General features: G+C 39.8%; 1 protein-coding gene across 1 annotated transcript in view; it reads left to right on the plus strand.

The window, feature by feature from the left end:
* Positions 1 to 12,486, plus strand: part of dgkaa (diacylglycerol kinase, alpha a) — a 66,205-nt gene that overhangs the window by 27,105 nt on the left and 26,614 nt on the right. The window contains exons 2-8 of the mRNA XM_072696486.1: positions 1,886 to 1,973; positions 3,846 to 3,922; positions 7,941 to 8,055; positions 8,407 to 8,481; positions 8,565 to 8,614; positions 8,948 to 9,022; positions 10,203 to 10,319. Coding sequence (XP_072552587.1) covers positions 1,898 to 1,973; positions 3,846 to 3,922; positions 7,941 to 8,055; positions 8,407 to 8,481; positions 8,565 to 8,614; positions 8,948 to 9,022; positions 10,203 to 10,319 — 585 coding nt within the window. The 5' untranslated portion in view covers positions 1,886 to 1,897. The remainder of the gene's footprint in view (positions 1 to 1,885; positions 1,974 to 3,845; positions 3,923 to 7,940; positions 8,056 to 8,406; positions 8,482 to 8,564; positions 8,615 to 8,947; positions 9,023 to 10,202; positions 10,320 to 12,486) is intronic.

The raw sequence follows: 12,486 nt of genomic DNA on the forward strand, positions 1-12,486 counted from the left end.
GGGACGCAGCCCATGCATTTTTTTTAATATGTTAAAAAGGCAAATGTTTTTTATAGGGTGTCTACATTTTTTCACATGACTGTTGATGTAAAGAGCATTCCCAATTCTCAACAGGCTATTTTTGTGGCCTGTTTCCCATATATGGACAATATGGGCTGGATAATGAATGGTACATTTGAAAACTTTAACAATATTTACATATTAATCTGAACTTGACAAATGGAAAAGTGAAAAAAGCTGTAGAGCTGTTTCTTTCTTGAAGGCCCAAGGTCCACAGTTACATAAAAGCAAGAGGCTTAGCCATCAACACTGCTTAAGTGGGTCACCCATTTGAATGGCAATTAGTTCCCAGCAGCCTCTTTTGGAGTTCCCTAGAGGAAAGGGTAGGAAGTGAAGTGAGTCTTTAACTCGGCATCGTTCTGCTGTGCGTCCCTGGACGGCTCTTTGAGCCAGAAGCCCTTTATCATCGCTAGACTGATCCATTTCCCATCGCAGATGAGACCCAAACACACACACACACATTTATTTTATGCGGATGTGCCCATCTGGCCTGGAGCCTATGTATATCCTTGTGTTATACACACTCAAACACACACAATCATTGCTGTCTTTGCCCAGAGCCAGTCAATGTTTCTAGTGGACTCTCAGACATTCTTTAACATGCATTGTGTGACGAATTACCACCACTAACCCTGTCCAACTTTTCCATTCAGATTGAATATTAAAGCTGTAGAGACTTACTGCACTGTGCACGGCTTCACGACAACGTCTGGAAAACTCTACAGAACTCTACAGAAAACTCTACTGTTAGATAAACTGGAGATTATTAGGTTTAGTAGATCAATTCTGAAGTTATATAATACATTAAGATATATATCCACTCACTATGTCCAAATGTTTGTGGACACCCCTTCTAATGAACGCATTCACCTACTTAAAGTTGCACCTGTTGTTTGTTATGGCTATTGAAAGAGTATTGGGGTATTTGTTGAAGTCTCTGAACTGTCTCTACTGTCCAGGGAAGAAAGCTTTCTACAAGATTTTGGAGGAGCATTGCTGTGAGGATTTGATTGCATTCAGTGACAAGAGCGTTAGAGAGGTCAACTCATCCAAAAGTATTGAATGGAGCACCACCATTCTTCCACTGCTCCACAGCTCAATGCTAGGGGGGCTTTGTACCCCTCTAGCCCATGCCTGACATTAGGCAGCATGGTGCCAGTAGGTTCATGTTTCTTATCTGCTCCAGAGAATCCTATTCTATTGGCAGTACTTCCCTACAGGGACTAGACAAGCTGTGTGTGATACATTTGTGGCTGATATGAGATTGGTGATACATAAATGAAGGGAAGGAAAGCATTCTTTAGAAGAGGTGTCCCTGAACGCAATCAGATGTCGCTGAATGCAATCAAATCCTCACAGCAGTGTTGCTCCAAAATCTAGTGAGAAGCTTTCCTCCATGGACAGTAGAGACAGTTACTCCAACAAAAGCAGGACAGGCTCTTTTTAATACCCTTGATTTCAGAAGAAACAGTGCATGAGCAGGTGTCCCAATACTTCTGTCCATGTATGTATTTTCGAGCCATGCCGCTGCAACACTGGTCTGTACGTGTTGCAATTTGTGCTTTCTGATAATTGCGCTGATTCAGTTTGTGGCGTCATCACAGGACACGTCTCAGGCGTGGTGGCGGCCGTTATGAGAGCTCATTTCTGCTGCAGGATTTAATGATTTCACTTCCACAGTTGATTGTCGGGTGTAGCAGCAGAAATATGGTTAGAAGGTTTCAGCTTCAATCAAATGATCACTCTCTTTTGTTCTCTCTGTCTCTCTCTCTCTCTCTCTCTCTCTGTCTCTCTCTCTCTCTCTGTCTCTCTCTCTCGCTCTCAGGCCACTGGCACGATGTCGGGCGCTGCGCAGCCGGAGGGGAAGGAGTTGAGTCCGGTGGATTTCATCCAGCTGCAGCAGTACATAGACTGTGAGTCTCCCTCGCCCACACACCGCTCGGCCTCACACTCCTCTCCTCGCCACCAACGTGTGAATGTACTAGCTGCTGTGTGTGTGTGTGTGTGTGTGTGTGTGAGGGGGAGAGAAAGGAAGAACTAGCCTGTAGCTTTAGAGCTCTGCATGTCAGACTTTCAGAGAAGCTCATGTTATTCTCTGGATTGACTGGATTCAAATGAACCTCATTTCCATATGAATAAAATCTATGACCTCAGCACCGTTATTGCTAATAGCAGACAGAACTGTGTTGATGTCCTATGTTTTACACCTTGAAATAATGTACTTTTGAGTCAGTCAGTTCTACGCATCTCATCGTGCTAACAGCACGGATTCTCATACACAGAGCGGGCGGGAAGTCTCTGTTGTGGTTCTGCAGTATTTTTACACATGTTCTCAGTGACAGGCTGTCAAAAAACAACATGTTAATGAGCTAATGCATACTGATGCTCAACACTGTGTCTGTCTGGATTTTAAATGGAAACTGAAATCTCAGAACAGAGGCCACGGTTTCTAAGAAACAATGCAGAAGTGTTGGTAAAATACAGCAAACAAATAATCATCAGTCAAAAAATTAATAACTTGCCTTTAATAATGTAATTAATAACTTCCTTAATGATTTGAAAAAGTGTGAACCATTAACGCAATACCATTTTTAAATCAATAACCAAACCTGATTAGAAACCTCACTATATTATTGGGAATTTATTACATCTTCAGGTTGATCATTTGCTGTAAATTATTACATGATGGTGTTTCATTAAATTTATGACAGTTGTTACATTTTCTTACTGATTTAAGTTAAATATTAAATATTTAACGGAGTTGTTTTTTTTGACAGAGATAAGCTATTATTTTTTTCAGACTTAAGTTATTACATTTTTAACTGAGTTATTTTTTACTAATTTAAGTTATTACATATTTGATTCGAGTTATGTTATTTTGACTAAGGTAAGCTATTAAATTGTTTTCTGACCTACGTTATTACAGATTTAAGTGAGTTCTTACATTTTTGACTGAGGTAAGCTATTACATTTAGACTGAACTATTGATATTTTTGTCATTTCTTTTTTGACTGGGTTAAATGATTACATTTTTGACTGACTTAAGTTATGAATTTGGACTGACATAAATCATTACATTCTTGACTTAATAACTGACAAGTTATTACATATTCAACAGAGTTATTATATGTTGGACTGTGTTATTGTATTTGTGACAGGAATGTTTTTTTCTCAGTAAACAAACAATTACATTTTTGACTGAGCTATAAATGTTTTCTTACTAATTACGTTTTTGACTGGGTTAAGTTACTTTACACTCTGGGCATATGTGCTCACCGTATCACTGTGTGTGTTTGCTCACTAGTGTTTATGGGTGTTTTCACTCCACAGATGGGTTAAAGTCTGTCTTTGACTTTACTTTTTGAACTGTTTCTACAATTTTTCAGTTCTTTTAATAAAATGAGTTATGATATAGCTGACTAAGTTGTTATATTTCTAGGGTTATTCATTTTGCTGAGAAATTCTTACAGTAGTGTCTTCAACATCAACAGCCATGTTTCAGTCCCTCAGCTCATGTGTAAGATCCATTAGTTTCTCACCTTCTGACTCATTTTCAACCATATTACTTTATATGTTGAGGGACCATTTTTAGACCAGTGTTCTGTAACTGTAGAAGAGCTTCAATGTACAGAACGTTGTCAGCTTTGTTAAAGCCACAGAACACATAATGATCATCCGACTCAAGTAAATTCAGTGCATTATCTTGTAATGTAATGTTTCTCTCTCTCTCTGTATGTCTGTCTGTATGTCTGTCTGTCTGCCTATCTGCCTGCCTGTATGTACAGACTGCAGTCTGAAGGTGAAAGATGTGCTCAGGGAGTTTGATGCAGATGGCCGTTTGGCGCAGTACAGGCACGGAGAGGTGAGAGAGGGGCAGCCAATGTCAAACGCTTTACACCACACTGCCTGCCCTTTTCATTCTGCCAAACCAAGCACTCGGAGGAGACCCCTCTGTGCACTGCGGCGCATGGCCGAGCACCACACTCCCACACACACACGAGGCTTATACACATGTCTGCATGTTTAACCCTTATGGTCATTTGTCCTGTGATGGCATTTGACAACTAATGGCATATATATATATATATATATATATATATATATATATATATATATATACAAAGTCAATATACAAAGATTTTTTCCATCATTTGGGAGTGTTTCTATTGGTCCAAATAACAAATTTATATATATATATATATATATATATATATATATATATATATATATATATATATATATATATATATATATATATGTGGACAATATATGTCCTTTTTATCATACCTACTGAAGCTTTTAAGACATCCTCTGCCCAAAGGCATTAATATGGAGTTGGACTTTTCTGCACTCTGCTCTAAGGTCAGCACTCGGCCCTGACCCCGCTCTGTAACTTTACGTGGTCTGACAGACACTGAGCTGCTCTCTGTGAGCTATTCCTCCTAAACGCTTCCAATGTTCAATAATAATACCACTCACAGCTGATGGAGGAAGATCTAGGATGGAGGAAATTTCACCTGCTGACTGGTGACCATGCTGGAGTTCAGTGAGCTCTTTAGAACCTCCCATTCTTTCACCTACTGCATGGCTAGGTGCTTGATTTATATACCTGTTGCAATGGGACTAAATGAAAGAAAGATTAAGAAGTTTGTCCAGTTACTTTTGTCCATTTAGTACGTGTGTGTGCATATATTATTATTATTTATTTATTTATTTATTTATTCATATATTAATTTATTTAATATAATTTAATATATTTGATGTTATAAAGAGCCTTGCAAGTCTGATACAGTGGGTTTCAGAGGTTTTAGTTTATAGTACACACAGAAGTTCTCAGAAGGCTGTGTGCTCTGTTTTGGTTGTAGCTGACCCACTGCTCTGTTGGACTCGTTTCGTAAACGCTTGCTCAGCGCACATCCACATACAGCACACCCAGCGCGTCAGCTGTTGTGTCATTTGACTCCACTGAACACAACTTTCTCAGGCTTAGAAACCCTTACCAGTTGAGTTGGCCAAATCTGAAATCATATGTGATCTGTGTGGGAAGTGGCGTGTGTCACGCTGTACATGAGCTCACTGGGGTGTGCTTGTTGTTGTAAATAATCAATTAAATGATGAGCTTCAGTGTAGAGTGAGGTTTAGAAATTCTGTGCATGTTAACACACATCTCTGTATCTCCTAAAGGACAACTTTACAGGAGGAGTTGTCCTCAAATGTTGATGGAGTTGTATGTAGCTGTTGATAATAAGAGCTGGTGATAATAAGCAGTTTATTGCTTTTACATTACAGTAATATGCACCTTATAAAGTATTTATAGAGCATCAGCTGGTAGAAGGTTGCTGAGGAGCTGCTAGCGGTTGCTTGGTGGTTCTCATAGAGTTGCTAGGCGGTTACTGTGGTATGCTAAGTGCTTGCTATGGAGTTGCTAGGTAGCTGCTAAGTAGAAAGGGGCAAAAATACATGAAGATACAAGGTTTTTGACAGCGATGATCATGCTATACATATGTGCAATATTATTACGTATAGGTTTGAACATATTTACATTACACAGAGTATCGGTATGGCCAATAGAGAGCACCCATACCATGAAGATACCATGACGCCCTACATTTTTGCTTTACATAGAACATTTTTGTTTGCAGACTTTATGAAACCAAACATTTAAACAACCAGTAAAAGCCAGTCATAATTAGTTATTACCATCAAACATTAAATGAACTTTTAGAACTCTCTGTTTGCATGTAGTGTTTTTTCTGGTTCTGAAACAAGAAGGTGACTTTAAGGTTGTTGAAAGGCCAGGCACTGAAGTTTAGCACCTTTTTACACAGAGACGTGAACCTGAATGAGAAATCGCTGCAGAAGCACTTTCTGTTTCTAACCTGGTGTTTTTTCACTGCTCTGAAATGTGAATTTTACACCAGTTAAAAGCTATTAGGTGAAGCTTATTATAAGATTATGCTTCTCTACCTGCAGGGGTTTCTGCATTGTGGCCATTTTTTAATTATATTTTTATAAAAGCTCTGAACCTTTTTAAATACGCATTTCCTCAACCAGTAAATGCTGTTCTTTTAAGCTTATTAGATCTTATTTGGGATCAGATATATAAAAGTACAACCTATTAAAAGTGGAAAACTATAAATATCAGGATTTATTGCCATCTGTCCAGTATTTAAGTCAGACTTGGTATCAGCAGATACTCGAAAATCTGGTATAGTAAAGGAAAAAGTGGTATCGGTGCATCCCTGTTCTTACATATCTATGTTTACAGTATATATACGTAATACATACACATTGGACATATATGGTTTCCTATCCTGACTTTCTAAAAAGCAAATGTGTGTGTGTGTGTGTGTGTGTGTGTGTGTGTGAGAGAGAGAGAGAGAGAGAGAGAGAGAGAGAGAGAGACAGGGAAGGCCTAAGTGCAGTGTGCGTCATAATTTTTCCACTTCCACACCAAAGGAGCACAGGTGTCCACTGGGCTTTGAAGTTTGAATATGTCTGGAAGAAAGAGGACAGCATTAGTGTTTCTGTGCTGAAAGAGAGAACAGGGCTTGGGTTTGTAGTGCAGGCCCAGCGGGACACCTCATCAGACTCCCCCAGGAGTCCCACCGCTCCTGAGTTCGGCTCGTTCATCTGCAATTTCGGTTACATCTTACCATCTCACTTATACTGCCAATGCATGTCTTTGAACCTGCCCCTCGGTAGCCAGTGAGCTGCATGTCCACTCCGGTCAGAGAGAAATGGATCAGCATGTGGGATTTGGACCACTTTGTGTGCTGCTGGGTTTGCTATTATTGTAATAAAGAAGAAGAAGAGGATCAGATGCTGCCTTTACTGTTGGATGCGCTGTCATATAGTTATACAGTTGAATGTAACGTGAAGTACATTCTTATTCATTATTTCTTGTTTAAAGGTGGTAAAACATTTGTGTGTTTGTTTATTAATATTAATAATAATTATTAATAATTAGTATTATTATTTGATGCTTAAATGCAGTAGGTATGTGACTTTCATTTGTGTGAAAGATGAAAAATGGCCAGATGTTGTTTTTCCTTTTATAGAGGACTTCTATAGAGAACTGGTGAGCTTTGCTCTGATTGGCTGGTTTATGACACCGGCGACAGCTCACAGATCCCACACGTTATAGCATAGTTTTAACACTGTCACCACCAGATAGTGCTGCTGCTGTCCTCTCTTTTTGTCCTCTCAGCGCAATGTGCTGTTAGCAAGATGAAGAGATTGTAGCCGGTTAGCTTTTAGCCTTGGCCCCCATCCCTGGGTTTGGCTTTCTCAAGCTTATTAGATCTTATTTGGGATCAGATATTAAAAAGTACAACCTATAAAAAGTAGAACACTTTAAATATTAGGATTTATGGCTGTCTATTGAGTATTTAGTTATGTTTAGTATCGCTATCGGGACTCTGTATCGGCAGATGCTTGAACATCTGGTATCAGTATCAGAAAGGTAAAAGCAGTATCGATGCATCCCTGGTATTGTATCTCTATATTCACAGTATATACACAAAATACGTACACACCAGTGTTTTAGCTATGCAGTCTGACATTTTAGGGCCTCTTTTAAATGATAGCGTGTGTTAATTATATATTAAAGTAAATGCGACCAGATTGAGGAAACATATTATTAACAGGGACGAGAATGAAATGTCAGAAACTGACACTTTTTTGGGAGTTAAATCACCCGTTAAAGAGCGTCAGCAATAATGAATCGATTCATTGTGTATTATGTAATACCAAGGTTACGGAGAGTACCAGCTGAATTATTCACAAGTGTGTGAGAGAGATGGTGATAAACGAGGAGAGTATGCAGAAGCACTCCAGCTGGTTCATTATTGAAGGGGCACTGTTTGTCTCTTTCTCAGTGCATTGATGAGCATGGCTTCCGGCTCTTCCTGAAGACGTATCTGGAGGTGGAGGATTTCCCAGCGGACCTCTGCCAGCGTCTCTTCAGATCCTTCCAAACCTCAGACCAGACCAGTGAGTGTCTCTTTCTCTTACTCTCTCTCTCTCTCTCTCTCTCTTTCTTTCTTTCTTTCTCTCTTTTTTTTACATCCTTGAAAAGCTTTGTTATATCTCAGAATACACTCTATGGACAAAAGTATTGGGACACCTGCTCATTCATTGTTTCTTCTGAAGGGGGGTATTATAAAGAGTTTATACTTACATTAGAAGGTCTGTCCACAAATATTTGGACATATAGTGTGGCTCTAGAAAAACGTCTACATTTAAATGTAATTGTATGATTTTAAAGGTTTGTAAGTTCTCTAACGGATGTTAAGGTTGTTTTGGGTGCTCTGCTGACTGCTTCTGCTTTGTCCCGTCTCTAAGGGGAGGTCTTTCTTAAGGACGTGTCCTGTTATTTCTCGCTGCTGGAGGATGGGCAGCCCAGAGATAAACTGGAGTGTGAGTTTTAACTTGTTATAACATGAGCCTGTTTCCATTAGCTCATGAGCGCCGAGAGCTAAATCCCATCTCTTTTCCTGCAGTCGCTTTCAGGCTTTATGACAGAGACGGCAATGGAGTCCTGGACAGTTCAGTAAGTCGATTTGGGGACTTTCAGTGGTGTGCTCACTGAAAAAGGTTTTAAAGGGCATAGCCACTCTATGGGATTGTCTTTAGAGCTGCTCATTAAACATGCATGACGTTTAATGTATGCTGCCCAGAACCCATGTAATTAGCATCTACTAGAGGGACCATTAGGACATATGTTATGGTACAGTTAACTCTTTATTGCGACCTTTCAGTGGAAGCGTTTTTGTGTTTTGGATTGAGCATGTTAGGACGTAGCACTTGGCCCCATCAGATGCTTATGAATAATGAGAAAAACCTGTTAATCAGCTTTGTGAAATCTCCTCTTTCCTGCCGGTAGGAGGTGGACCGGATTATTGCCCAAATGATGCATGCCGCCGACTACCTAGGCTGGGATGTGTCAGAACTCAGGCCTGTGAGTGAACTTTCCTGTGTGTTTGCGTGTGTGTTGCTCAGCAGCTGATCCACCCTTAATGTTCGAATCATAGGATTATTATTATTATTACTATTATTATTATTAGTAGTAGTGGTAGTAGTAGTAGCAGTAATAGTAGCAGCAGTAGTAATAATAAGTTAATAAGTTAAGTAGTTAAAGCAGTGGTACTAGTTGTAGTAGCAGTATTAGTAGCAGTGGAAGTAGTAATAATAGTAATGGCAGTAGTAGTTGTAGTAATAGTAGTAGTAGTAGTAGTAATTGTGGTAATAGTAGCAGTGGTACTACTATAGCTAGTAGCAGTAGTCACAGCAGTGGTACTAGTAGTTGTTGTAGTCATAGCAGTGGTACCCATAGTATTAGTATTATTAGTAGGAGTAGTAGTAATGGTAGTAGCAGTGGTACTGCAACTGCTAGCAGTGGTACTAGCAGTAGTAGTACTAGTAGAAGTATCAGTAGCTGTATTAGTACCACTAGTAGTAGCAGTAGTAGCTGTATTAGTACTAGAAGTAGTGGGGTAGTAGCCTTGGGTAGTAGCAGTGGTACTACTATTGCTAGTAGTTGTATTAGTACTAGTTGTAGTAGCAGTGATGGTGGTGGTAGTAGTAATACTAGAAGCATTATTATTATTATTATTATTATTATTAATATTCTACTTCTTATTATTATTAGTAGTAGTAGCAGTAATAGTATCAGCAGTAGTAATAGTAATACTATTAAGTAGTAAAAGCAGTGGTACTAGGTTTACTAGTAGCAGTATTAGTAGTTGTATTAATAGTAGTAGCAGTAGTAGTTGTAGGAGGAATAGTAGCAGTAGCAGTGGGATTAGTAGTAATTGTGGTAATAGTAGCAGTGGTACTACTACTGCTAGCAGTAGTAGTAGCAGCGGTACTACCAGTAGTAAGTAGTACTAGTAGTTGTAAGTATCAGTAGTTGTATTAGTACTACTTGTAGTAGCAATAGTAGTTGGATTAGTACTAGAAGTAGTGGAAGTAGTAACCTTGGGTAGTAGCAGTGGTACTACTATTGCTCGTAGTAGTAGTAGTAGTACTAGTTGTATTAGTACTAGTTGTAGTAGCAGTGATGGTAGCATTATTATTAGTAGTAGTATTTTAACACAGGTTGGCGATATACCCCCCCCGTCTTTCTCTCTGCTGCTCAGGTGCTGAAGGACATGATGACAGCGATTGATTCGGACAGCAGTGGAACTGTGTCGCTGGATGAGTGGGTGGAGGGGGGAATGAATAATGTCCCTCTATTGGTCCTGCTGGGACTAAAGGTGAGACACACACACACACGCATATATATATATATATATATAGTGGGCACAAAAAATTGCTCCCCCTATCACATGACATCCCCAGACTGTGATGCTCTTGACAGTGAAGCGCTGAGCCCTTGCTGGGCTCAACTCAGTATGTATTGTTGATAAAACTGAGATGCAGAAGTAAATGAATGTGAGTTAGGAGAACTTTAGACTAAGCTAAGTTGAGTTAACTCAAAATACAGTCTGCGATCAGTTACTGCATCAATTTAAGTTGGCCTGACTTTTCAGTCATTTGTTGCAGTATAAATAACACAGAAGCAGCAGACTGTTGATTCATTTCTATTAGGGGACCCGTTTCTTTCGTTTGTACGTCTTGATCTGTTTATTCCTGTTTCACTATACTACAGAGGCAGGTACTGTGGTATGGCGGAAGGTGGACACTGAGTGAGACGCAAACTCCTCACATCCCCTTTCAACATTTTAGACATAAGGAAGTAGTGGTTTTGCTGGACATGGTATTTTACACTGAAAACGTAGTGCAGTATATTGGCCAATGTGCACCTAATTTCCATGTGTATGAACTAATTTACAAACACGAGTACTGCCAAAAGTAAGTGAACTCAAAGAATTGTGCTGGCGTGACATATATCTCTATGTTTAAAAGTTTGTTGACACCCATTGCTGCAAATGCACACACACACACAGCTTGTCTAGTCCCTTTACAGAAGTATTGGCAATAGAATAGGACTCTCTGGAGGTAAACGGGTATCAAGCCCCCCTTTCGTTGAGCTGTAGAGCAGTGGGACTGTGTTCTCTGGAATGATGGTTGGTGCTTCAATAATTTTGGGATGAGGTGGGGGGTTGTGGATGAGGTTGGGTGGTGACCATTCAACATCCTGACCTCACTAAATGCTCTTGTACTGAATGCAGTCAAATCCTCACCGCAGTGCTTCTCCAAAATCTAGCAGAAAGCCTTCTTCCCCGCACAGTAGAGACCATTTCTCCAACAAAAGCAGGATCAGCTCTTTTTAATACCCTTCATTTCAGAAGAAACCATGTCCCAATACTTTCAGGGCAGGACTGACACAAGGCTTCCATCGTACTGAAGAGCTCTGCCTTTGTGAGCACTGCAAAATGCAAACATTGACAGTGCTGAATCAACACTGGAGCAGACCACAGCGTCTTTACACCCTTTTTCTGTCTCTCACTCGTACACGCTAGCCCAAAGCTTCAGTTCTGTATGTCTTATCTGTTACTTTATTGCTGGCTCATTGTGAGCGAGAGTTTTTTTCACCAACCAGAATTCTGCTAGCTTTCCTCGCTTAATGTGGCCAAAAAAAAATCCTGTATTGAGTGGACAGGGCTGTTTGACTGACATATTTCGCATGTTTCTGTGCCTATGTTTGCATCTGTCAATGGAGAAACCTTAAAACTGAGTGGTAGTAGGAGGAGGAGGAGCAGTAGTAGCAGTAGTAGCAGCAGCGCTCATAGCAGGGGTAGAAGTAACAATAGTAGTTGTAGTAGTATTAGTAGTAGTAGCAGTAGTAGTAGCAGTGGTACTAGTAGTAATACTACAGTACCAGTAGTAGTAGTAGTAGCAAGTGTACTAGTAGTAGCAGTAAAAGCAGTGGTACTAGTAGTAATTGTATAGAAGCAGTAGTAGCAGTGGTAGTAGGAGTAGTAATAATAACAGTAGTAGCAGTGGTGGCAACAGTAGTAGTAGCAGTAGTAGTAGCAGTGGTACTAGTAGTAATACTACAGTACCAGTAGTAGTAGTAGTGGTACTAGTAGCAATAGTAGGCGTTGTAGTAATAGCAGTAGTAGAAGTGGTAGTAGTAATAATAGTAGTAGTAGCAGTGGTAGTAGGAGTAGTAGTAACAACAGTAGTAGCAGTGGTGGTAGTAATAATAGTACATTAGTGGTCGTAGTGTAGTAGTAGTAGTGGTAGTAGTAGTAGTAGTAGCAGTAGTAGTGGTAGTAGTAGTAGTAGTATAGTAGTAGCAGTGGTAGTGGTAGTGGTAGTAGTAGCAGTGGTAGTAGTAGTATAGCAGTAGCAGTAGTAGTGGTAGTAGTAGTAGTAGTAGTAGTAGCAGTAGCAGTAGTAGTGGTAGTAGTAGTAGTAGTAGTATAGCAGTAGCAGTAGTAGTGGTAGTAGTAGTAGTAGTATAGCAGTAGCAGT

Source organism: Salminus brasiliensis, chromosome 14, assembly GCF_030463535.1.
Source record: "Salminus brasiliensis chromosome 14, fSalBra1.hap2, whole genome shotgun sequence".
NCBI lineage: Eukaryota > Metazoa > Chordata > Actinopteri > Characiformes > Bryconidae > Salminus > Salminus brasiliensis.